Source organism: Neoarius graeffei, chromosome 1, assembly GCF_027579695.1.
Source record: "Neoarius graeffei isolate fNeoGra1 chromosome 1, fNeoGra1.pri, whole genome shotgun sequence".
In the NCBI taxonomy this organism is placed as follows: Eukaryota; Metazoa; Chordata; class Actinopteri; order Siluriformes; family Ariidae; genus Neoarius; species Neoarius graeffei.
In genome coordinates this window covers 63,774,669-63,801,750 of record NC_083569.1, presented here as the reverse complement: position 1 = coordinate 63,801,750, position 27,082 = coordinate 63,774,669, and the positions used below count along the sequence as shown (strand labels likewise).

The 27,082-nt window shown below is 40.6% G+C and overlaps 1 protein-coding gene across 2 annotated transcripts in view; it reads right to left on the bottom strand.

Moving 5' to 3' along the window:
* The window catches only part of LOC132881484 (plectin-like), a 64,035-nt gene that overhangs the window by 30,521 nt on the left and 6,432 nt on the right, over positions 1-27,082 (bottom strand). For both annotated transcript variants that reach the window (XM_060914018.1, XM_060914105.1), the window contains exons 2-13: positions 23,355-23,465; positions 23,021-23,154; positions 22,833-22,903; positions 22,582-22,704; positions 22,387-22,482; positions 19,414-19,542; positions 19,122-19,250; positions 19,008-19,030; positions 17,237-17,277; positions 13,186-13,235; positions 5,792-5,911; positions 5,531-5,614 (exon numbers count right to left, since the gene is read on the bottom strand). In XM_060914018.1, the coding sequence (XP_060770001.1) occupies positions 5,531-5,614; positions 5,792-5,911; positions 13,186-13,235; positions 17,237-17,277; positions 19,008-19,030; positions 19,122-19,250; positions 19,414-19,542; positions 22,387-22,482; positions 22,582-22,704; positions 22,833-22,903; positions 23,021-23,154; positions 23,355-23,465 (1,111 nt within the window). The remainder of the gene's footprint in view (positions 1-5,530; positions 5,615-5,791; positions 5,912-13,185; positions 13,236-17,236; positions 17,278-19,007; positions 19,031-19,121; positions 19,251-19,413; positions 19,543-22,386; positions 22,483-22,581; positions 22,705-22,832; positions 22,904-23,020; positions 23,155-23,354; positions 23,466-27,082) is intronic.

Sequence of the window (27,082 nt, the reverse complement as noted above, 5' to 3'; positions counted from 1 at the left end):
GACCACTAGGCGGTGTGTATGACTGGTAATTACTAACAATGACCACTAGGCGGTGAGTATGACTGGTAATTACTAACACTGGCCACTAGGCGGTGTGTATGACTGGTAATTACTGACACTGGCCACTAGGCGGTGTGTATGAGTGGTAGTAAACGGACACGGACAAACCACAAAAAATCGACTCGATGGGTTTACCATTTTTTCTTAGGTATGGTGCTCCGCTGGGAGCTCCGCTATCAAGTTGCCATTCCTTCTCAACACTTAAAAGATGTTTAGGGATGGAAGACACAAAGCGATGAAGCATTTCAAGAGTTATATTTGTCCCGTTCTTCCTGCAAACAGGTTTTAAAAGGATAGTTCGGGATTTTTGACATGAATCTGTATGGCATCCCCATCAATAATGTCGTGCAAACACACTGACTTACCCCGACAGCATCCTGTGAGTCCAGTTCTTGTCCAGTTTTGGTCCAGACGAAAGTAGTCCGGCAAGTTTGTTGGGGTCATGAAAGTAAAACGTTTTTCGTCTCAAAACAGTATGTGTTCAAAAGAGTGATATATTTGCATCACAAAACCGTTGCCAAATAAAAAGTCAGACCTCGAAATCGCTTGGCACTATTTTCTCTCCCTTCTTATCAGTGCGCGCTGCCGCCAGGTGACAGCCACGGCTGTTTCATTCATTGTTTACTAGTGATGGGAATTTCGGCTCTTTTTCGGGAGCCGGCTCTTTTGGCTCTTCTTACTATAAGGAGCCGGCTCTTTCGGCTCCCAAACGGCTCCTGAGATTTTATTTTTGATTTAAAGGAATACGCCACCCCCAGATGAAATTGAGTCAGTCCCTGCAGTCCCTAGAGTTGGATGAGTGAGCCAAAGCGTTTTGTAGCCGACCCAGCCATTGCCCTGATCTATTAACGCCCAGGTTAGCTTAGCTTAGCGTAGTCGCTGTAATCCGGCGTGTCCAGCTAGCATTGTCGTTGCAAAAGTGAATTAAATAACTCAAGATTTTTTATAATTATTTCTCATGACTTGTACATTCACATCGAGTACACATATCAATGCAAATTAACACGAAGGGATTTACTAGACCAATTTATATCTGGAACTATTTTCAGCCACAGCACAGGCAAAGCACCGCTGCAGGCGCAAAGACACCGCACAGCGCCTGAAAACGGGTGCGCAGCGCCTGAAAACCCGTTTTCAGGCGCTGCGCGGTGTCTTTGCGCCTTCCTTTTCCTACCTATTCCTTTAATTGCTGCAATTAACTAGTTAATTCTGATTCTATTTCTCCTCTCAGTTATAATCTGTCCTGCTTTTGAAAAGATCCTCTCTGGGGGGACAGATGCTGCCACTATACACATCCTCCGTGCCATCACGTGTGTAAGCCGTGGATAGAGTGCAGCCTTGGTCTCCCACCAGCTTAGTGGGTCTGCGTTTCGCTGTCACCTGGCGGCAGCGCGCAGTGATAAGAAGGGAGAGAAAATAGTGCCAAGCGATTTCGAGGTCTGACTTTTTATTTGGCAACGGTTTTGTGATCCAAATATATCACTCTTTTGAACACATACTGTTTTGAGATGAAAAACGTTTTACTTTCGTGACCCCAACAAACTTGCCAGACTACTTTCGTCTGGACCAAAACTGGACAAGAACTGGACTCACAGGATGCTGTCAGGGGTAAGTCAGTGTGTTTGCACGACACTATTGATGGGGATGCCATACAGATTCATGTCAAAAATCCCGAACTATCCCTTTAAGGTGTTCAACAGTACAGGGTCATCATCATGTTTTTTATTTCAATATTTGCCACACGTTGTTTCAAAATTTGCCACACTCTATTGGGGACAGGGGGACAGGCACCCTCTCCTGCCACAGCCATTGTCAGAGTGCAGGCACTTGCGGATGCAGGCACAGGAGAGACCAGGGTAGAACAAACAAACAAGAACAAACAAACAAGAACTGGACTCACAGGATGCTGTCAGGGGTAAGTCAGTGTGTTTGCACGACACTATTGATGGGGATGCCATACAGATTCATGTCAAAAATCCCGAACTATCCCTTTAAGGTGTTCAGCAGTACAGGGTCATCATCATGTTTTTTATTTCAATATTTGCCACACGTTGTTTCAAAATTTGCCACACTCTATTGGGGACAGGGGGACAGGCACCCTCTCCTGCCACAGCCATTGTCAGAGTGCAGGCACTTGCGGATGCAGGCACAGGAGAGACCAGGGTAGAACAAACTGCAGACGTAATCCAAATCGGCATGCAGGAAGCAAAGTCAGGAAACTAGCAAGGATCAAGCAATCAGCAAACAGAGCAATGTAGACTTGACTATAAAGCGAGGTCGAGACGAAATGTGAATACTGGTCATACACTGATAACCAGGTGGTAATCAAATGGCTCAGTACATTAGAGAGAGAGCACACTAAATGATACTTTGCAAAGTCCAAGTGTGAGAGCTGTGCTTATATAGGCGAGGGGCTGATTACTGAACGAGATGCAGGTGATGTGATTAATAATCAGGAGACAGAGGGCGCTGTGGTTCTTGGGGTTTGTAGGTCTGAGCAGCCATGTTTGGAGGCTGTTCTGAACTCGTGTTCTCTGAGCTGTTACTGACAGCCATGCCTTTGTAATATGTGCAGAATGTGGTTTTGCATTGTCTTGTTGAAATATCTCTGGAAAAAATGTCATCTTGAAGGCAGCATATTTTGCTCCAAAACATCAATGTACTTTTCTGCATTAATGCTGCCATTACAGAAGTGTAAGTTACCTTTGCCAAGGACACTGACACAACTCTGTATCATGACAGATCCTGGCTTTTGGATTTGTTATTGGTAACAGTGTGGATGGTCCTTTTCGTCTTTGGTGCAGAGCACATGGTGCCCATTTCTTCCAAAAAAAACCTGGAATACTGATTTGTCTAATCACAATACACATTTCCACTGTGTGATGATCCGTACCAGATGCTTCCAAGCCCAGAGAAGTCAATGGCACTTCTGGGCACAGTTATCATAAAGCTTCCTTTTTGCACAGTAAAGTTTTAACTGGCATTAAACTGGCCCGTGTGGGGCCCGGGACTTAAATAGAATAGGCCCAACGTATCCCCTGCGTGTTGTAAGAGGCTAACTAAAAGGGGGGTCAGGGAAGGCAACGGCATCCCACCCTGTACTCGTCTAGATGATGCCAAGTACACCAATGCAGAGTTCAAACAAAGGAATAACAGTTAACGGCGTTAAGGGAGCCTACTTGGTCACTTCAAGAGGTAGGGAACGGGTTTCAGCGGGAGGACCCACCCGATTGTCATCCAATGACTGCCGCAAAAGCAAAACCAAGAACTTTGATAGAACATCGACAATTCGAGTGGCTACATGGAACGTGAAAACACTTTTCCAAAAAGGGAAACTCGACAATGTAATCAATGAAATGGACCGCCTGGAAATCAACATTCTCGGCATAGCAGAGATGAGATGGACAGACAGTGGACTTATCAACAAACAGGGTCGCAAAATGATTTACTCAGGCTCAAAGAAACATGAGGGTGGAGTTGGTTTGATACTTGACAAGAAGACATCTGGTACACTCCTTGGCTTCTGGGCCATCTCAGATCGAGTGCTTCTTGCAAAAGTTAGTGCGAAGCCTTTTACCATTAGTGTGATACAATGCTATGCACCTACCACGGATGCAGACGAAGATCAAGTGGAGACGTTCTATGAAGATCTATATAGAGCGCTGGTCCAATGCAAATCTAATGAAGTAAAGGTTGTAATGGGTGATTTCAATGCCAAAGTAGGAAATCAGAGATCACAATCGGCAGTTGGCCCACATGGTCTCGGCGAAGTTAACGAACATGGAGAATGGCTCAAGGATTGGTGTGAATGCAACGACCTGATTATCACAAATACTTGGTTCCAAAACCCACCAAGATGCTTATATACTTGGAAGCAGCCAGGTGACCGAGCTCGGAACCAAATAGACTTTATCGGAACCAAATAGACTTTATTTTACAGCAAAAATACTGTTCTTAGGTGGCACGGTGATGTAGCGGTTAGCACTGTTGCCTCACAGCAAGAAGGTTCTGGGTTTAAGCCCAGCGGCCGACAAGGGCCTTTCTGTGTGGAGTTTGCATGTTCTCCCCGTGTCTGCGTGGGATTCCTCCGAGTGCTCCGGTCTCCCCCACAGTCCAAAGACATGAAGGTTAGGTTAACTGGTGACTCTAAATTGACCGTAGGTGTGAATGTGAAGGTGTGTGAATGGTTGTCTGTGTCTATGTGTCAGCCCTGTGATGACCTGGCGACTTGTCCAGGGTGTACCCCGCCTTTCGCCTGTAGTCAGCTGGGATAGGCTCCAGCTTGCCTGCGACCCTGTACAGGATAAGCGGCTAGAGATAATGGATGGATGGATACTGTTCTTATATTTATGGGCTTGTCCTGTAAACAATTACGAAATTAGAGCATTGCAATGGTTTACAGTAAAATATTAGAAAACAATGCATAGGAAGGGGGTGAGAATTGGTAAAAATTCTCCTTGTGTCAACATCTGCTCTAAGTGGATTATTTTTGTGCCCTTAATTTTAGCTAATATTTTAAGTGATTAGAAGAATAATAATAAGCAGAGGCCTTTATTTACCACATGCACACTCAAGCACAGTGAAATTAGTTCTCTGCATTTAACCCATCTGAAGTAGTGAACACACACACACACACACACACACACACACACACACACACACGTGAATAATGAGAACACACCCAGAGCAGTGGGCAGCCATGCTACAGCACCCGGAGAGCAGTTGGGGGTTGGGTGCCTTGCTCAAGGGCACTTCAGCCCAAAGCCACCCCATGTTAACCTAACCGCATGTCTTTGAACTGTGGGGGAAACCCATGCAGACACGGAGAGAACATGCAAACTCCACACAGAAAGGCCCCCATTGGCCGCTGGGCTCAAACCCAGAACCTTCTTGCTGTGAGGCAACAGTGCTAACCACTACATCACCATGCTGCCCATACCCTGTTTGAATTTAATTTTATATGCTAGTAAAAACATTGTTTTAGTAAAGCACAGAAATTCATCTTTTAGTGAAAGTAACTTTAGGGGTGGAGGTGGTTCGTTTATTCATTAATTAATTAATTCATTCATTCATAGATAGATAGATCTTTATTGATCCCTTTGAGAGGGTTCCCTCAGGGAAATTAAAATTTGCCCTAGTTGTGGGGGCGCAGTCGTTAAGGTTTAGAGTTACAGATCAGAAGATCATGCCTTCATATCCCTGCATCGCTATGCTGCCATGTTTGGGTTTTTAGATCCTTAAATTTCAGCACAGTTCAATCCTGCCTCAACTGAATTTTTTTTTTTTTTAAAGGCATCAGCCAAATTAGCAAAGTTACTTGATTGTGTTATTTTATACTATGTAAGATATTACAGTACTTTACTGTAAATGTTTTACAGTTTAGTGTAAATTTTGAGTACATTACTGGCAAATCTGCTGCTAGTAAATTTCTGTAAATTTTACTGTAAATGTTATCCAGTGTGATATTTACCTCAAAATAATTGTAAGCATGTTTGGAGCCATTTTTCTCTTTCTCCTTTTCTGGCAACTCTGTCTTGAAAAGGTGGAACAAGACCTGGAATTTCAACGTAGAAGGTTGATTTTATTTTATCTTTTTTAAAAAAAATCTTGGAATATAAAATGACCTGGCACATAATGAATTGCAACTTCTATATAATAATACAAAAACAACAGAACATTTTTACGCAGTATGTCATGTGCATGCTTGTGTCTTATTAAGCTATTAAGAGACCTCAATGTCCTCATATGAGGTGGGCAAATTTCTGTTCTCAAACACAATGATATGGTTTCTGATCCAGTTTAGCAGATTTATGACCAGTTCATAGTACTCCTGCCAGTGTAGCTGTAGCTCCTATGCCGAAACACAAAAAGATTAACTTTATATAACATGTCAAAATGGTTAGATTTTATATGATATATATATAGTACAACATATACTATCATATACAGGGGCGTCAGAAGCATTTTTAATGTGGGGGGGGACACACTGTGGGGGATCTGGGGGTCCTCCCTCAGAACATTTTTAATTAATTAGATGCCATTTCCTGCATTCTGGTGGATTTTTAACAGGTTGTTAAACACCTAATTTTACATACAAAAGTCACTTAATTCAATGACTATTTTAGAGACTCAACAATAAGTCCTCATTCAACTAGTCCATATTCATCAGCCTGTTTTTAAACCTACTGCTATGCCTAAGATAATGCGATGAATGTGACACAATTTATCACCAACAATGACTTTATGGGTGCATTTTACTTTTTATTTTGTGTTTCCTTTTTTATTTAGTTTTAGATGTAACACAACATGCCATTGTGCCAAGCAATAGTGACACTCAACTGTATGTTTAAAAATAAGAATATTCATAATTTCACACAATGAACAGGCATGACATGGCATCATGCAAACTTCATAACACACAATCACAGTGTCAAGCACCTGTGACACATAAAAAATAACTTCACACAATGAACAGGTACAATTTTGTTCACCACCAACAGTGACTTTAGTGGGTGCATTTTACTTTTGTCCAATTTAATGATACTCATAACAAAAATGACATGGCATCATGCCACGGGCGATTGCTCTAAGACAACAAGGGAGGCTCAGCCTCCTCTAAAAATGACGAACATCATGTAGGATGAATTGCGCTAGGCTTATGTTATAGCCGACCTTATAACATTGCTATTTCAGATCCAGAAGCATAGAAATATATGTGCTCAACCCAACTACAGTGTGAAATCATTCCATTATAACTTTCCCCAGTTCGCCTAATGTGTGCGTGAGTTTTTCCCCCTCGTGACAACGCAATGCAGCCCAGCCTCAGTGCACTTCAATGGCATTTGGGAGCTATGCGCTTTTCAATCTCAAAATGCAAGACGATTATTGGACAAATACTGTGAAAACGCCCGCCCACGGACTCCCAGCCTCACAGTGGATTTCAATGGCATTTGGGAGCTATGCGCTTTTCAATCTCAAAATGCAAGATGATTATTGGACAAATACTGCGAAAACGCCCACCCACCGGACTCCCAGCCTCACAGTGGGAGGGACATGGCAAAGCTTTCCGCGAGAAGACTGGTGATTAGTGAAAGCGGCCGGATATTTTCTTTGATTGACAGCTCGTTTCAAATAGACAGGCAGCGGTGAATTTCAGTTCAGTCCCATGCGGATTCGCAAGTGCTGTGGTGTATTGTAAGAGATCAGCTTACATTTCGATTTCATTCATTACATACGGTTTCTACCAGCTTTTTTAGTTTGTATATATTTTCATTGTAAATAAAGTGTAAATACAGCGTTGTCAAGTTTGCTATCTTGGTTCCAGAAATTTCGTTTATTTGAGTGACTGAACTTGAACTTGAGGGGGCTAGTCAGCTAGCAAGAAAGCTGCGCATGGATGCCAAGCATTGCTGATTTAATTTTGGCGAAGCCATTTGCCAGTCTTCCTTTCGAGGAAAAAAAAAAAATTAAAGAGCAGGGTAGACCAACGCCTCAAATTGACTTGGTGAAAAAGGTAGGGAATAATGCTCATTCCCTTCAGCTCTCCTGGTACGAGAAAGTGAATTGGCTAACAGCAAGTGACCCACAACAACAACAACAGTAAATAGGCTACTTTAGTAATGTGTCATGGATGGACCAAAAATATAGAATCTATTTAAAATGTTTATGCTGAGTATATTATATTGTAATATATATTTTTCTGGATATGAATTAAACACAGCTACAATTTGGAAAACATTTTTAAACAAAAACACAGCCGAGAACATTTCACACTACAGACCTGGATTAAAAGTGAAGGGTTATCAAAATTGTCAATAAAACATTTCTCAGTCAAAATAAGTAAAATATAGGGAAAGTGTCATTGAATGAAATGTGTGGCACCCAGCTCTATGTTTGGCTCCCCAAGGTCAGTGCTTGTGCCTATTCCAGAACACTCTGCTGTTACTGCTGAGGTTCCTGACAAAGAGCTGCTTTCAATAATGATCAATTTTTAAACAACATAGGGGAGAGTGGGGTAAGATGAGCCACTTTTTACATTTTTCATCATAACTACATGTTAAAGCCATTTTTGCTTCCAGTCTACACACCATACCAAATTTCAAAGTGTACTGTTACTATCTGAGCAAAACATAATTGATAAGCTCTTATGGTTAGAGTGATATTACCTCTTGAAAAAAAAATGTCAAGTGGCTCAACTTACCCCATGCACGGGGTAAGATGAGCCACTGTGTGGGGTAAATTGAGCCAACACAAAACATGTTAGGTTAACAAAGTAAACAACTTTTATTATTAGAAATGCAATCAATGAATCAAGTCAAGTCAATCAAGTGGGGGATAGGGCCGTTGCATAGAGAAGGGGAGATGAAGAGAGAGGTGATAGAACGAGATGGGATAGGGAGGGATAGATAGATGGATAGAGAGAGAGATATGCGTAGATAGATAGAAAGAGGGATGGTTAGAGAAGGAATGAGAGATATACTATATTATAGAAATTACTAAAACAGTAGAACAGTGCCAAAAGAATCTTATTTCTTTCAGTAGGTTAAAACATTGCAAAAACATGCAGCAATCATTCCATCAATCATTCAATCATTTCATCATTATTCAATGTTCCAAGCGTTCAAATGGCAAGGGAACACCATTTGCCTCTCCCTCCGTGCTGTCCCCCCAACAGTAAAGGGGCGGGGCAATTTTTTCACAATATCCTGTCTTGACAGGACAGCCTCATCTTTCTCTTTGAAGACAAAGGTTGGCTTTCTTGCAGAGCCATGGCATGACCGGCTTCTTTTGAGAAATCTTGCCTCTATTTCGAAGACATCCAATTTGATTATCTGGCTAATGAAGAAATGCACTTTCTTCTTCCCCGTGTATTTTGCCACAACAGAATCCCCCACATCTAACAACTGGTCTTCCTCATCTGATGTCATATATATATATATATATATATATATATATATATATATATATATATATATATATATATATATATATATATATATATATATGTTGTTGTGATATATGACCAGTAAATGTGAAAACTTAAGTGTCATCCATATTGGGTAAGCTCAGCCACCAATGGGGTAAGTTGAGCCAGTGGCTCAACTTGCCCCACATCTAATGGCTCATCTTACCCCATGGCCACCATTTTGTAGAAAAATGCTAATAAAGGGGATTAGGCTAATCAAAATTATTTTTATTAGCATTCATATCATAGCTTAGAAAGCCACTAACTTAACCCTAATGTGTCTAAATATTATTCTACTTTTGTCTTCTCTAAATCATCGTCACTGTGGACAAACATGGAATTGACTTAGAAAGCACAAAAACACATTTTTATAAATATGTCCCTCACCTAGTTTGACATGTGGTGCTCCTCTCCACAAGTGTAAGTAAATGGTCCCGGCCCCCTTTGAATGTGGTCACATGGTCACATTTGTTTACTGTTTCTTAGAAACAGGGGGTGGCTCATCTTACCCCCTGGCTCATCTTACCCCGCTCTCCCCTACCACAATTTTAAAATATAAAATGTTAAAATATACCCCCCCAACACCACCATCATGTATATTGGACAGTAGGCTAATGGGCCAAAAGAACCTGTTATTTCACAGTTTGTGACCCTGCCAACAATCAGCCAGATCAGAGGCAAGAGTATGGGCAAAACTGATGTGTTTTTTCATTTAAAATCTGGAAATATCGTAACCGACCAGCCTCCCCTGTTTGAAAGACTACCAGCCGCCACTGCATCATGCAGTCTTCATAACACAAAATTACACTGTGTCAAGCAACGACATAAAAGATAACTTCACACAATGAACAAGTGCAGTTTTGTCAACCTACATGCAATGGTGGTACTACAGTAACATTTACAGATTAGTATAACAAATAGATTTATAGATATAACTCCTTCTTACATTGGTGCCACCACAATTTCTACCACTTCATAACTTTTATCCCCCTTTTCTTCACAATCCACCTGGAATAACATCCATCTCTCTCCATTGCTTCCCTTTCTACTAATCCTTCCCCATACACTGATTTCCCCATGTTACTTTCCAGAAAACTGGCAAAGACCAGACAAAACAAGTTCTTCAAATCACAACAGGGAATCAATAAATATCATCAGAGCAGACTTGACCTCATTCTTGGCATTACAATAAGGTAGACCTACTGGGTTTGAATTAAATGATAGCTAACATTAAGCTAGCTGATACATCTAACATTGACTAGCCAGCTAACTACAGTAACATTTCCATTGGGACAAAAAAAAAACCCTGTCATGTGGGGAAATTTTGACTTATTTTCCGCTTCTTTGTAAAGAATTTCCTTATGTCCATTGTGTCTGGGGAGGAGCAAATACTGCAAACAATTCATCATCAACCAAGAATACCCCATTAGGCTAAGCTTATTTCATTGTTTAGTTGAACATTAATTTAACGTGGCCTAGGGTTAATTTTGAGGGCATATAACAAAAGAATAAGGTTATAGCAAAAGCTAGACATTGTGAGGTGGCAATGGGGCTGACGTCACCTCCTCCACTTTCGAGCAGCTGCACCAAATTGTCTCTGCTTGCACTGAGATTCACTTCACCTGTGCGCGGTGAGTTTTTGATTTTGATTTGTTTATTCAATAAATAATAATCATATAAACACTATACATGTAAATATGACAATTAAAAACCAGGATAACACATGAAAGCAAAATTGCTTATTTCCAATGTGGTCCTATTAGTCATGTGGCAATCATAATTACTGTTGTAGGTAACGCCCAGAAAACCCGGAGTGGATTTTCAGTGGTATGTGTATTCTCTTATCGATCAAGTGGAATGGATTCTTTCACGAAGCAATAGAAATGGCGCTGGGTGAACTAATATTTTATGTTAAATGTGTGTGTATGTGTGGGGGGGGTCCAAACGAAGAATTATGAAATGTGAAGGGGACACGTCCCTTTCACTTTCAATGGTGGTGACGCCCATGGTAAGGGGTGCTATAATGAAATACCTCCCCAGGTATTATTTTTTAAGAACAGCATATTTCAAAGTGTTTTATTCCACTTATACCACAGCAGTGTGCCAGTGGTTACATTTTCATGATCAATTAAAGAACAATACAAACAATACATTTGGTCCATTTATGGTTACATTTAATGTTACATCCATGAAACAAGATATTTCTGTTATCACTCACATTATAGCATTATAAATTAATCAACACCATTTTACTGATCAAAATTCAGCAGCACTGTCGTATAACTATATTGTATATAATCATGGGCGTCGCCACCATTGAAAGTGAAGGGGACGTGTCCCCTTCACATTTCATAATTCTTCGTTTGGACCCCCCCCCCCCATTTAACATAAAATATTAGTTCACCCAGCGCCGTTTCTATTGCTTCGTGAAAGAATCCATTCCACTTGATCGATAAGAGAATACACATACCACTGAAAATCCACTCTGGGTTTTCCAGGCGTTACCTACAACAGCTCACTGCGCACAGGTGAAGTGAATCTCAGTGCAAGCAGAGACAATTTGGTGCAGCTGCTCAGAAGTGGAGGAGGTGACGTCAGCCCCCTTGCCACCTCACAATGTCTAGCTTTTGCTAAAACCTTATTCTTTTGTTATATGCCTTCAAAATTAACCCTAGGCCACATTAAATTAATGTTCAACTAAACAATGAAATAAGCTTAGCCTAATGGGGTATTCTTGGTTGATGATGAATTGTTTGCAATATTTGCTCCCTCCCTAGACACAATGGACATAAAGAAATTATTTACAAAGAAGCGGAAAGTCAGTCAAAATTTCCCCATAGGGCAGTTTTTTTTTTTGTCCCAATGGAAATATTAGTGTAGTGAGCTGGCTAATCAATGTTAGGAGATGTATCAGCTAGCTTAATGTTAGCTATCATTTAATTCAAACCCAGTAGGTCTACCTTATTGTAATGCCAAGAATGAGGTCAAGTCTGCTCTGATGATATTTATTGATTCCCTGTTGTGATTTGAAGAACTTGTTTTGTCTGGTCTTTGCCAGTTTTCTGGAAAGTAACATGGGGAAATCAGTGTATGGGGAAGGAATAGTAGAAAGGAAAGCAATGGAGAGAGATGGATGTTATTCCAGGTGGATTGTGAAGGAAAGTTATGAAGTGGTAGAAATTGTGGTGGCACCAATGTAAGAAGGAGTTATATCTATAAATCTATTTGTTATACTAATCTGTAAATGTTACTGTCGTACCACCATTGCATGTAGGTTGACAAAACTGCACTTGTTCGTTGTGTGAAGTTATCTTTTATGTGTCGGTGCTTGACACAGTGTAATTTTGTGTTATGAAGACTGCATGATGCCATGTCATTTTTGTTATGAGTATCACTAAATCGGAAAAAAGTTAAATGCACCCACTAAAGTCACTGTTGGTGGTGAACAAAATTGCACCTGTTCATTGTGTGAAGTTATTTTTTTATGTGTCACCGTTGCTTGACACAGTGTGATTGTGTGTTATGAAGTTTGCATGATGCCATGTCATGCCTGTTCATTGTGTGAAATTATGAATATTCTTATTTTTAAACATACAGTTGAGTGTCACTGTTGCTTGGCACAGTGGCATGTTCTGTTACACCTAAAACTAAATAAAAAAGGAAACACAAAATAAAAAGTAAAATGCACCCATAAAGTCATTGTTGGTGATAAATTGTGTCACATTCATCTCATTATCTTAGGCAGAGCAGTAGGTTTAAAAACAGGCTGATGAATATGAGGACTTATTGTTGAGTCTCTAAAATAGTCATTGAATTAAGTGACTTTTGTATGTAAAATTAGGTGTTTAACAACCTGTTAAAAATCCACCAGAATGCAGGAAATGGCATCTAATTAATTAAAAATTTTCTGGGGGAGGACCCCCAGACCCCCCACAGTGTGTCCCCCCCCACGTTAAAAATGCTTCTGATGCCCTGCCCTTACTGTCCGATAACAGTATGCCCCATCATGTTTTATTCCTTACATGTGTGATTTGGGCCAAGTGAATGGACATGAAAGAGCATGTTTGTGAACTCAATCATCATGACACTATAATTTTTGCTTATTTGATTACAACTAAATGAGGAATAATTTGATCTTTCTGAATTAAAAAAAGACTCACATTGGTAGATTCGGTAGACTTCTCATCAGAGTGAGGCTCATCCACTTCGACTAACCGAGGAGAAATAAAAACAACACCCTGGATTAATTAAACACTAGAGTGTAAAATAATAACAAATCTCAAATGTAAATCATGATTAAACTGCACTTTATTCACTTCAGCGTGACATTCCAATTCAGATATTCAGACTGTAGTCTTAAAAAGTGTGTTGAAGTATGTGTGTGTGTGTGTGTGTGTGTGTGTGTGTGTATATATATATATATATATATATATATATATATATATATATATATACACACATACATACATACATACATACATACATACATACATACACACACACACACACACACACACACACACACACATACATACAGGCCTGACATGCAGGAATGGATGTATCTTAATAAATGAAATGAAGTTGACCAGGCAAAACATTAAATATCTTGGGCTCATACTGTCTGCAATAAAAGACAAATCAAAGTAAATTTAGAAATCACTTTTTTTATTTGCATTTTCTATATCGTTCCAAATTTTTCTGATTTGAGGTTGTAGTAATGAATAATGCAATGCACTTTTAATGCACATACTGTATGGTTTTTTGGATGATCTGTTCACTTACTAGACCTACCAGAGCCTGTAGATTTACAGTATTTATTTTACAGCAAAAATACTGTTCTTAGGTGGCACGGTGATGTAGTGGTTAGCACTGTTGCCTCACAGCAAGAAGGTTCTGGGTTTAAGTCCAGTGGCCGGCGAGGGCCTTTCTGTGTGGAGTTTGCATGTTCTCCCCGTGTCTGCGTGGGTTTCCTCCGAGTGCTCAGGTTTCCCCCACAGTCCAAAGACATGCAGGTTAGGTTAACTGGTGGCTCTAAATTGACCGTAGGTGTGAATGGTTGTTTGTCTCTATGTGTCAGCCCTGTAATAACCTGGTGACTTGTCCAGGGTGTACCCCGCCTCTCACCCATAGTCAGCTGGGATCGGCTCCAGCTTGCCTGCGACCCTGTACAGGATAAGCGGCTACAGATAATGGATGGATGGATACTGTTCTCATATTTATGGGCTTGCCCTGTAAACAGTTATGAAATTAGAGCATTGCAATGGTTTACAGTAAAATATTAGAAAACACAATGCATAGGAAGGGGGTGAGAATTGGTAAAAATTCTCCGTGTCGACATCTGCAACTAATGCCGCTTTTCCACTACAAACGCGGCTGAGCCGTGCCGTGCCGAGTCGAGCTGAGTCGGGCTTAGTGGGGCTGTTGGAGTTGCATTTCGACTACAACCGCGCTGAACCGTGCTGGCTGGAAGTGGGTGGACACATTGGGTGGAGTTAGCGAAAGTGGGTGGACGTCATGTGATGTCGTTAAGCAGCGCAAACAGTGACATCAGTGACAGTGGCGGAACAAGTCAGAGCCGGGCCGGGGGCGGGGCAAATGACCGGGCCCTTTATTAAAGCTTATCATAACATCATTTTAGGCTACAAAATGTCCGCAACTGCGGTGTTTACCAATTTCAACACTACCGGGTGCAACTATGTTATTTAGTACATCAAGTCCTTCAAACGAACATGTAACTCAGAAACAAAAAACATTAGGATACTGTACATGGCTCATAATAAAACATCAATAGCCTACTGCGCACATTATTTGAAGGGCATACGAATGAGCGCTCAGAGGTTGCAACGGTGACAGGAAGAGTCAGAAATAAAAGGAGGGCAGTGCAAACCTCACTGAATGCACTGTGTTTACCAATTTCAACACTACGGGGTGCAACTATGTTATTTTGTACATTAAGTCCTTCAAACGAACATGTAACTCAGAAACAAAAAAACATTAGGCGACATACTGTACATGGCTCATAATAAAACATCAATAGCCTACTGCGCGCATTATTTGAAGGGCATACGACGAGCCTTGCGCTCCGCGAACTCGTCCACGATGCTCTATGTCACTGATTCAGTGATCTTTTAAGCGGTAGTCTCACGACCCGGAGAGTAAACAATAAACATGGAGGACATGGAGTCGTTAGTGTTGCTGGTCTTGGTGCTGTGGCTTGTTGTCACCGACAACGCCAACAGATACTGGCAAGAGCGTATAGATGAGGCGAGGCGCATAAGGCTTCAGAAATTCTCGTAATTCGTAATTATTCTTCTTCCGGGTTTGCGGTGTTTACAGATCCCAGCGTGCTCGCGGGGCATGTGTGGGCATGTGAGGACACTCCTCCTCACCAATCAGTGCACAGGGGAGTGTCTGCTCACGCCCCCAGCCTCACTCGGCACGGCTTGGCTCACTTCAGCCCCACTCCAAAACGGTGCGAGTTTTAGGGGCTAAGCAGGGCTGAAGCGAGCTGAGTCGTGCTGGTTTTTGATAGTCGAAACGCGAGCCGTGTCGGGCTGAAGTGAGCTGAAGCGAGCTGAAGTGAGCTGAAAAAGGGTAGTGGAAAAGGGCCATATGTGGATTACTTTTGTGCCCTTAATTTTCGCGAATATTTTTAGTGATTAGAAGAAGAGGAAGTAGAAGCCTTTTTTTGCCACATGCACACTCAAGCACAGTGAAATTTGTCCTCTGCATTTAACCCATCTGAAGCAGTGAACACACGCATGCACACACAAACACACACACACAAACACACGCACGCACACAAGCTCACATACACACGCAAACGCACACGCATGCGCACACACACAAACACACACAGGCATGCGCACACACAAACACACGCATGCGCACACACACACACACACGCATGCACACACATGCATACCCAGAGCAGTGGGCAGCTATGCTACAGCACCCAGGGAGCAGTTGGGGGTTGGGTGCCTTGCTCAAGGGCATTTCAGCCCAAAGCCACTCCATGTTAACCTAACCGCATGTCTTTGGCCTGTGGGGGAAACTGGAGCACCTGGAGGAAACCCACGCAGACACGGGGAGAACATGCAAACTCCACACAGAAAGGCTCCCGTTGGCCACTGGGCTCAAACCCAGAACCTTCTTGTGTGTATATATATATATGAAACAGTTATTCTACAAAATCGAGTTGTACATGAGCTGGTTATATATATGGTGCATATATATATATATATATATATATATATATATATATATATATATATATATATATATATATATATATATAAAAAATGGTACAGTGGTTAGCAGGAAGGTTCTGGGCTTAAACCTCATGGCTGACTGAAGGCTTGTGAGGGCTTGTGTGGACAGACTTCCACATGGACTTTGCATGTTCTCCTTGTGCCTGCATGGGTTTTCTTCGCATGCTCCGGTTTCTTCCCATAGTCCAAAGACATGTGGATTAGGTCAACTGTCTACTCTAAAATTGCCATAGGTGTGAATGTGAGTGGGAATGGTTGTTTGTCTCTGTGTTAGCCCTGCAGATTGACAACCTGCCCAAGGTGTACCCCACCTTTCACCCAAAGTCAGCTAGGATTGGCTCCAGCTTCCCTCACAACCCTTTCAAATAAGTGGTATAGATAATGGATGGATAATGGAGGGATGGGAATATATAAACATGAACCAAATAATCTGAAGAAAAAAAACGAAATGGAAATATTCACAACACTGCCACATTTTAGTCCTATTTATTAAGAAGTTATTTGATTTAATAAATTAACAGTTTTTGCTGGGCGGCACGGTGGTGGTTAGCGCTGTTGCCTCACAGCGAGAAGCTCCGGGTTTGAGCCCCATGGCCGGCGAGGGCCTTTCTGTGCGGAGTTTGCATGTTCTCCCCGTGTCCGCGTGGGTTTCCTCCGGGTGCTCCGGTTTCCCCCACAGTCCAAAGGCATGCAGGTTAGGTTAACTGGTGACTCTAAATTGACCGTAGGTGTGAATGTGAGTGTGAATGGTTGTCTGTGTCTATGTGTCAGCCCTGTGATGACCTGGCGACTTGTCCAGGGTGTACCCCGCCTTTCGCCCGTAGTCAGCTGGGATAGGCTCCAGCTTGCCTGCGACCCTGTAGAACAGGATAAAGTGGCTACAGATAATGAGATGAGACAGTTTTTGCTGTCTGGTGAGCAAGGCTAAGAAAATACTTACTTTTTCTGTACATGAGTAAATAGACCAGAGGTGGGATGAATCTGTGGAGCAAATTAAAAACAGCTTAGATGTCATTTAAGGAAAAGAATAAAACAACACAGAAGGATGTATTCAATATATTTTTAAATCGATTTTAATAAGACATGAGACCATAGTTACAGCGCCCTCCACAATTATTGGCACCCCTCGTTAAGATATTTTCTTAGGCTTCTAATAAATTCTTTTTTTAAATGATATAGGACAACAATGCAAAAAAATAGAAAAATCGAACCTTTAATTCAAGTGCATTTATTCAGTGGGAAAAAAAATCCCACATTAAGAAATAATTATTTTACATGAAATCATGTGGGCCACAATTATTGGCACCCCTGATGTTAATACTTTGTACAACCCCCTTTTGCCAACAAGACAGCACTTAATCTTCTCCTATAACATTTCACAAGATGGGAGAATACAGAGAGAGGGATCTTTGACCATTCCTCTTTGCACAATCTCTCTAAATCATCCAGAGTCCTGGGTCCTCTCCTATGCACTCTCCTCTTCAGCTCACCCCACAGGTTTTCAATTGGGTTGAGGTCTGGGGACTGAGATGGCCATGGAAGGAGCTTGATTTTGTGTCTGGTGAACCATTTTTGTGTAGATTTGGCCACATGTTTAGGGTCATTATCTTGCTGAAAGACCCAGTGACGACCCATCTTCAGCTTTCGGGCAGAGGTCACCAGATTTTGATTTAAAATGTCCTGGTATTTCAAAGAGTTCATGATGCCATGCACCCTAACAAGGTTCCCTAGGCCTTTGGAAGAGAAACAGGCCCACAGCATCACTGATCCTCCCCCATACTTCACAGTGGGCATGAGGTGCTTTTCCGCATACTCATCTTTTGTGTTACGCCAGACCCACTTAGTGTTTGTTGCCAAAAAGCTCTATCTTGATCTCATCTGACCAAAGCACACGGTCCCAGTTGAAGTCCCAGTACCGCTTAGCGAACTCCAGATGTTTACGTTTATGCTTTTAAGTGAGAAAAGGCTTTTTCCGTGCATGTCTCCCAAACAGCTTGTTGGCATGTACGGTAGATAGCACCTGATGGTTGTTATGGAGACTTTGTGACCCCAAGATGCAATTCTCTAACAGTGAGCTTTGGAGAACTTTTTACTTCTCTTACCATTCTCCTCACTGTGCGTGGTGGCAAGATAAACTTGCATCCTCATCCAGGCTTGTTTGCCACTGTTCCAGTTGTTTTAAACTTCTTGATGATTCCTCTGACTGTAGATATGGGCAGGTGTAGGTGAGTGGCTATTTTCTTGTAGCCATTGCCTGACTTAGGAAGGTCGACACACATCTGCCTTACTTGAATGGTGTGTTCTCTTGTCTTTCCCATGTTGAAGAGTGGATAAGAGAAATAGGCCTCTGTGTCACATCATATTTATACCCCAGGGAAACAGGATGTGATGAATTACTAATTAAAGGTTCCGAGACACTCTGATCAACTTTATAAACTACAGTAGAAATGACAGAAATACTTCAATTACATTTATTTTCTAGGAATTGTTATGGGTGCAAATAATTGTGGAACAGGTGATTTTATGAAAAATAATTATTTCTTAGTCAGGGATTTTTTTTTTTAATTCACTTGCGTTAAAGGTTACATTTTTCTACAATTTTCAGTGTGAGATTATGCTTCTGCAATTAAAATTGAATTTATTTTAAGGCTTTTAACACATCTTAACCAGGGGTGCCAGTAATTGTGGAGGGCGCTGTATAGTGTACTCACCGGTGGAAAGCCTCCTCTGAAACCTGTAAATGTTAGAACAGAAATTTGGCCCACCTCAAAATACTGCACAGCAGAGAAAACAAAGAAAGCAAGGTAATAATATCATTTTAGTACCTTCTGGACGAAAGAGTCATCAAAACAGTACCACTCATTGTCATCAAAGGATCTGATGACAGCATTGTAGTGCCCTCCAGTTTGTTCCCCTATGTGGTTAATAACTGCATAAAGCTCATATTTATATTTCTGCAGAGAAACATAAGTGTGGACATTTAAAAAAACCCTAAGAATAATGTGGTACGCATAAGTTTGGGTAAAGTAAGGCTTGAGTTCTTACTGAAAATTTTATTGCAGAAATGTATGTCAATATATTTAGATTCAAATGTAGGGTGAAAAAGGCAAACCATACCTTTAGCAGCAGTTGCATGGGAATGACAATGGGACAGTGATTCTTTACAAGCTTCATCTGATAGTAGTCAAAATGAAACCTCTTCAGGTACAGAGTCAGGATATTAGGAACCTCCTCAATTTCAGTCCACTGTGTGTGAAATAAAAGTTGTGACTAGAAGCCTGGGGTCATATGCATCACACTTACATGAAACACACCCTACGTTATGCTGCTATTGTGGTCGTAAAGCAATGAAAGAAAATCATTCAGAACACTACAGTTATTCAAGTCCCAAAATAGTAAATCAACCAGGAACTATTACATCGATGTATGCTATAGTACCAGAATGGGGCAAACTCATACTGGAAGTAAATCTATTTGTTAACAAAAGGGAATTAACACTTATGCCAGTCTTTATATAAACTGCTGAAGTGACAGAACCACAAAATGTGCACCATGATTTACAGTTGTCACTTTACTGCTAATTGTGCCAGTATTTAACATCGAATAAAGCATGTCTTCATTTAACCATGCTCAGTGCATTTTACACCGAGATGTTGAGAGAGCACAGAGATTGAGCAGGCAGAGTTGAGTGCGCACAGAATAGACTTTTCTTCGCTCAGATTAAAATTTTCTCTTCAAAATACAGTTTGCGTTTGCGAAAGTCCCAGTGCATGCTGAGGAATGAGGCACAAAAAGAGTACATATGGTAGAAGGAAGAGACTTTTCTCCACTCATGTTCATTTATTTTTGAATGCCAGAGGAAGACCTTATTAGAACATATGGACAGCCACTGCATGTTATTCTGTACCTAATTTGTGCTGCTCTTGGTAGATTGCATTGATTATTTTTAAAATAAACTGTCCGTGTTCATTAATTTGCGCGTTGTTAGTAGATCATCCACAGAACTGGTCACTCCCATCTCCCTTTGGCCATTCCCAGCTGATCTTTTTTTTTTTTTATTGCAGCCTCACGCTAATTTGTCCTGCTTAGTAAATCTGACCCGAAGACAAATGTTTTACAGCCAGGGACCCCTTCCAGACTAAAAGAATGTCCATGGACCCCTTATGCTCACAGTACAGCACGGTGGCATAGTGGTTAGCACTTTTGCCTCACAGCAAGAAGGTTCTGGATTCGAGCCCAGTGGCCGATGGGGGGCCTTTCTGTGTGGAGTTTGCATGTTCTTCCCGTGTCTGCGTGGGTTTCCTCCGGGTGCTCCGGTTTCCCCCACATTCCAAAGACATGCAGGTTAGGTTAACATGCAGCAGCCTTGGGCTGAAGTGCCCTTGAGCAAGGCACCTAACCCCCAACTGCTCCCCGGGCACTGTAGCATAGCTGCCCACTGCTCTAGGTATGTGTGTGCACTCATTGTGTGCGTGCATGTGTGTGTTCACTGCTTCAGATGGGTTAAATGCAGAGAAGAATTTCATTGTGCTTAAGTATTTCATGTGATAAATAAAGTTCTTCTAATTTCTAATTTTTAATAACAGGACATGTTTTAGCTTCATATTAATTTATATAAGACGTGATTATTAGGAGCTTTTTTTCTTTCTGAAACTTCCACTCATACAGAAGTATTAACAGTACTTACTTGGATTAAAGTTAGAGTTAAGATTAGATCAGATTTATGCTGTCAACTCCAATCACATTTCATGGACTTTATGTAACTGGAATTTGATTACACAGATCGACACAGGACTACATGAGACTACATAGGACTAGATGAGATTACACAGACCTACACAGGAATACATGAGACTACACAGGACTGCACTGTCTTTTGCTGTGTAGGCACAGCAAAAGACAGTGCAGTGCCAACAAGTGCACAGTTCTATGAATAAGGTGCCAGGTATAGCAGATTCTGCAAAAGATGTAACAGTATATTAATAAAATGCTGTAACTTTAAACATAACATACTAATGTAAACACAGCATACTTAATTATCATTCATCAATTGATTTTGCAGAGAATCTCTCTGATGGGTTTGTTTTGATTTTAAATTAATGACGCTTACTTCACTGGTCGTGTCAGCTCTTTGGATTTTATACTGAGTCAATAGGAATGGATTTCTAATGCAAATTGTGATGGAGTGCCCATCACTGTAGTTGAGTATGTGCTCTGACTGCCGTACCAGTGAGCCAGGCTCTTTGGTGTTCTGGTCAGGGTGCAGGTTTAGCACCTTGTAGACCTGGGTTCAAGGCAGGATAAGGTGATTGTTCTCTTGCTTAACTACAGATGGTGTCAGAAGTGGGATGGCTTGCTGGGAGGCCATCAGAAGTGTGCAATGTGTGTGAACTATACAAGGGACCCCCCAAGATAGGTGGCCCCTGTGTGAGGGACCCCAGAGATGGGTGAAACAAGAGTGTGTGGGGCATCCTGGTATGGGAAAAGTACGGCTGGAGGATGCGTGAGGGACGCCTGTGTGCGTGAAGCGCATGGGTGCGACTCGTGAAAGGGAGGGCAGTGTGATAGAGTGCCTCCATAGTTGAATATGTGCTCTGACTGCCATACCATAACTCTTAACTCTTTGGTATTGTGATCAGGGTGCAGGTTTGGCATCTTGTATCAAGGCAGGATAAGGTGACTGTTCTCTTGCTTCGCTATACAAATACTACACTTGAAATTAACTCTAGACCTTTTAACTGCTTGTATGTAAAATAATGAGGGAAGAACCACACCTAGCCAAGGAAAAAGTGCTGTAATTCCTACACCATTCACTGATTTGGATATAATTACCCTGAAATTAAAGCTGAACATCTGCATTTTGAACTTATTTTCAATATTTAATTTGAATTCCAATATACTGTGGTAGACTAGATGTACCTATAATTATACACTGTTCGTCATTGCTACGCTCAGTCTCAGCCCGATATAAGTAACATGATCAATGCATTTTTTTTTAAATCTACAAAACACTCAATCAATTATGCAAATCCAATGATCAAGGTATGTTATATGTGTCTTACAAGATATTCAGTAAAGTAGCCTACTTACGGTCTCAGCTTCAGCTTTTTGGTCACAGTGGTCACAGTACACCAGGTTGTCTTCATCAAACTTGACCTCTTTAAAAAAGTTCTCTAATCCCTTATTCTGTAAAATAAAAATAAAAAAAGCTCCCAACTGATATTTTTCATTTTACACAAAATAATATTAGCTGGAGAGTCCACAAATGAAAAAAGCACCACGTACCACACTGAACCACTCAGTGGGTGCAGCTTCTATGGATAAAGGGATCGTGAAAAAGGAACACTTCTCTTGAAATATGTGGGTACATGCACATCTGGTTTTGTTGCTCATTTCCCCTTTAAATATCTGTAACCACAATTGTTTTGTTGCATGTGATTGAGCATGAATACTTTGAAAAAGTACATAAATGTAAAGTATAAAGGCATTTTAAAAAGAATGAAAACTGATGTAACCTTTGAAGAAAATAATCCTACCTTGGACACTTCTGGTCCAATTGCTTGTAGAATTTTCTGATAGTATTCCACTGCATTCTGCTGTTCACGGACTGAAAATATGACAACATAAACAAGACAGAAAACAAACATGGAGCCAAAAATATTAACTCGCTATTTCTGATGCACAAAATTAGTTTCCCCCCCTATAGTCATGTGGAATAACTCACCACTACTGATGTGCAAACATCGAGTTATCCCTTCAGTTGTACCAACAACTTCTTTTAGCCTTTTAAAAAGTTTTTGCAATTCTTGCATCAAATCAGCACTTTCTTCATCAGGGTTTAGTGGATCTCTTCTAAAGCTAACAAGCAAATAGCAGACAAAAACTGATAGTCTCTCATGCCAGCATGAATATCTATTACCATTAATAAAATTTAACTGTGTTCAGGGAAAAAAAAACATTCAAAAAGATTGTCAGTGTAAATTTAATAGCAAAAAAGTAGAAACAAAATCAGGAGAATGCACTGAAAAAAGTACAGGAGGGTAAAAATACAGTAATACTTTTCTACTTCTCTGCGGAAATCTTCTGTCATGTAGAGACACTGCAGTACAGAGTTCAGGTAACCGGTTGCACCCTGATTTTTCAACCCATTGTATCGCAATCCAGCAAATCTGAATAATTAAAGATGTTCAGATATATCAATTAAATCATTATTATATGGAGAGGTAGACAGATAGATAGATAGATAGATAGATAGATAGATAGATAGATAGATAGATAGATAGATAGATAGATAGATGAATGACAAACAAACCAATAAATAGAGCTGAATGTAGAAATATGGTACAGTTTTTTTTAATTTATGAAACAAACATTAATAAAATACATATAATACATTACTGGCATTCTTACAGCTTTGACTCTGGAAAACTGTTGTTACTTAACACAGTCCACTGCTGCATCCAGAAATGCAACCTGATTGTCAGTAAACCCGTTGTGAACAACCAAACTACAAACATGGACTATCTGAACTACAACTGCCAAGAACCACAGCGTCCCCTGTCACCGGCCTAGTGATTACAGCTGCCACTCATTCCACTAACTACCTGTCACACTACTTAAGCTTCACTCACACTCCACCTCATTGTGAAGTATTGTTCTGTGTTTCTCCAGTTCATATCAAACCTTGTATTGTCTGTCTCTTGTTATTCTAACCTCTGCTTATTCTCTACGTTTACATTATCTGTCTTTCCTCTACTACACTGTTTGCTGATCAACTGACCCTTGTAGTTTCCTGACCAGGCTTCCTGTCTTACAATTTGGCTTTGTCTACAGTTTGTATCCTGCTCTCCTCTGCGCATACATCCGTAAGTGCCTGCACTCTGATACTGTATTATGCAAGGAGGAAGCCATTCATCAAGTCTATGCAGAAATGCCACCGATTTCTCTGGGCCTGAACTCATCTCAGATGGACCGAAAGGCAGTGAAAATGTCTGCTGTAGTCAGATGAGTCCACGTTTCAACTTGTTTTTGGAAAAACTGGATATAGAGTTCTCTATGCCAAAGGTGAACACAACCATCCAGCTTGTTTTCAGAGAAAGGTGCAAAAGCCAGCATCTGTGATGGTATGGGGGGCATCAGTGCCCATGGCATGGGTGAGTTGTGTGTGTGTGTGAAGGTAACATTGATGCGGAGCTGTATACTGGGATTTTAGAGAGATATAGTCATCAAGGCAACATCTCTTACAGGGAAGTCCATGCTTATTTCAGTAGGACAATACCAGGCCTCATTCTGCATGGGCTACAACAGTGTGGCTTCATAGATACAGAATGCATGTGCTTGACTGGTCTGCTGCCAGTCCAGATCTGTCTTCTACTGAGAATGTATGGAGCATCATGAAGAAGAGAATCAGACAATGACGACCACGGACCGTAGAGCAGCTGAAGTCTTCTATCAAGCAAGAATGGACAAGTTCCTTTTGCAAAACTGCAACAATTAGTATCCTCAGTTCCCATATGATTAAAAAGTGTTATTAAAAGGAAAGGTGATGTTATACAATGGTAATGTTTCTGTTCCAACTTTTTGAGTGTGTTGCAGACATCAGATTCTAACCTCATTTATATTTACAAAATACAATTAAGTTGGTCAGTTAAACTATTGAAAATCTTTTCTTTGTACTTTTGTTATTTAAATAAAAATTCACGTGAATTAACAAATCACACTTGTTTTTCGTTGCATTTTGGAAAATATTCCAACTTTTCTGGAAATGGAGTGAGTAGTAACATAAAGCCTTATTTTGTATATATCTTCATATTCATGTAGTTTGAAGTAGACTATTATGTTTATTTGTGACTCATGCTGTTTTGAATGCCTTAATAAATAATTAAGGCCCAGGGTGCTACACAAGCTAGATTTGGAACTACCACTGATTTGGAACTATATAAGAGATAAACATACACTGTAAAAAATGTCTGTAGAATTAACAGGGAATTTATGTAAAATCATGACATAAAAAAAACTGTAAATACAAAAACAATGAAGCAGTGTGTAATTTACATCAATATACTGTAAAACTCCTCACCAAATACCACTGTTAATTTAACAGTAAGAATATGTTGAATTGATCATTTTTTTTGTAGAATTTACAAATTGTTGTAGTTTAAACACAGACAAACTGTAATACTAAAACAGAATGTGATAGTTAAAATTACATAATTGCCCTGTTAAAAAAAATACAAAAACGGCCACTGTCGTGGCTCAGTCGACTAAGGCGCCATACCGTGAATCTGGGGACCCGGGTTCGATTCTGACCCAAGGTCATTTCCCAGTCTCTCTCTAGCTCATTTCCTGTCTCTACACTGTCCTATCCAATAAAGGTGAAAAAAGCCCCCCCAAAAAAATCTGTCTAGTAGAGCATTGAAACCAGCATACAAAAATCCTGTTGTTCTTACGGAAAAAAAACTGGCAGCTGGAGTCACCAGAAAAAATCCGTAAAATATACAGCAAAACGGTAATTGCTTTTACGGTACAGCTTGTACATTTTACAGTTAAATCCAGCATATAAAACACTGGACTTCTGTTATATTTGCTACTTTAAACTGTAAAATGTACATGCTGTGCTGTAAAAGCAATTACCGTTTTGCTGTATATTTTACGGATTTTTTCTGGTGACTCCAGCTGCCAGTTTTTTTTCCGTAAAAACAACGGGATTTTTTTTACAGTGTATAGACATTGTTGTGGGTGGCATGGTGGTGTAGTGGTTAGCACTGTTGCCTCACAACAAGAAGGTTCTGGGTTTAAGCCCAGTGGCCAGCGAGGGCCTTTCTGTGTGGAGTTTGCATGTTCTCCCCGTGTCCACGTGGGTTTCCTCCGGGTGCTCCGGTTTCCCCCACAGTCCAAAGACATGCAGGTTAGGTTAACTGGTGACTCTAAATTGACTATACGGTAGATGTGAGTGTAAATGGTTGTTTGTTTCTATGTGTCAGCCCTGTAATGACCTGGCAACTCATCCAGGGTGTACCCCACTTCTCGCCTATAGTCAGCTGGGATAGACTCCAGCTTGCCTGCGACCCTGTACAGGATAAGTGGCTACAGATGATGGATGTCGTTGCTTACCCATTTATTGTGAATCAAATGTTCAAAAACTTAAAAAAAAAAAAAGCTGGACACGTCACTGCTCACCCCGACTGAGATGATTTAGTGGTATATATTTGATCTGACAGCATTTAAAAAAACATTTGTCCATAGATGAAACAGTTTTATTTGAGCTGTCCCCATTTAAGCGTCATTGTTAAAGTTGTAATATGATCAATAGGACTATAGACTGAAAATCATTATTGTTAGTTTTATTAATTATGATTTATGTGAGGAGTAGCCTACATTCAAATACAGAACAATGAGCAAAAACTACATTCAAACATGTAAGGAATGCAGGTGATGGACAGATGTTATGGTGTTTAAACTGTCTGATCACTGTCACCATATTATCAGGCATGCAAACTGGTCAGGGGTGGAAAAAGGTGAGAAGGATGCACGGGGACACGGCACGCGCGCAAAAGTACATTTCGTAGTCTACGTTACAAAAAAAAATTGCAACCAGTGACATCGTGAATTTAATACAGTACAAAATAACTTTCCATAAACATGTCTTAAATTACTGTTGAGTGGCCGGTAAATTGTACCATTTATTTGTCAGTGGCCGGTAAAGTTTGATATTTTGTGAAGTTAATTTTCACCCCTGTGTACAACACAGTGGGCTATTTACAAAAAGGTATATATTACTGCCTGT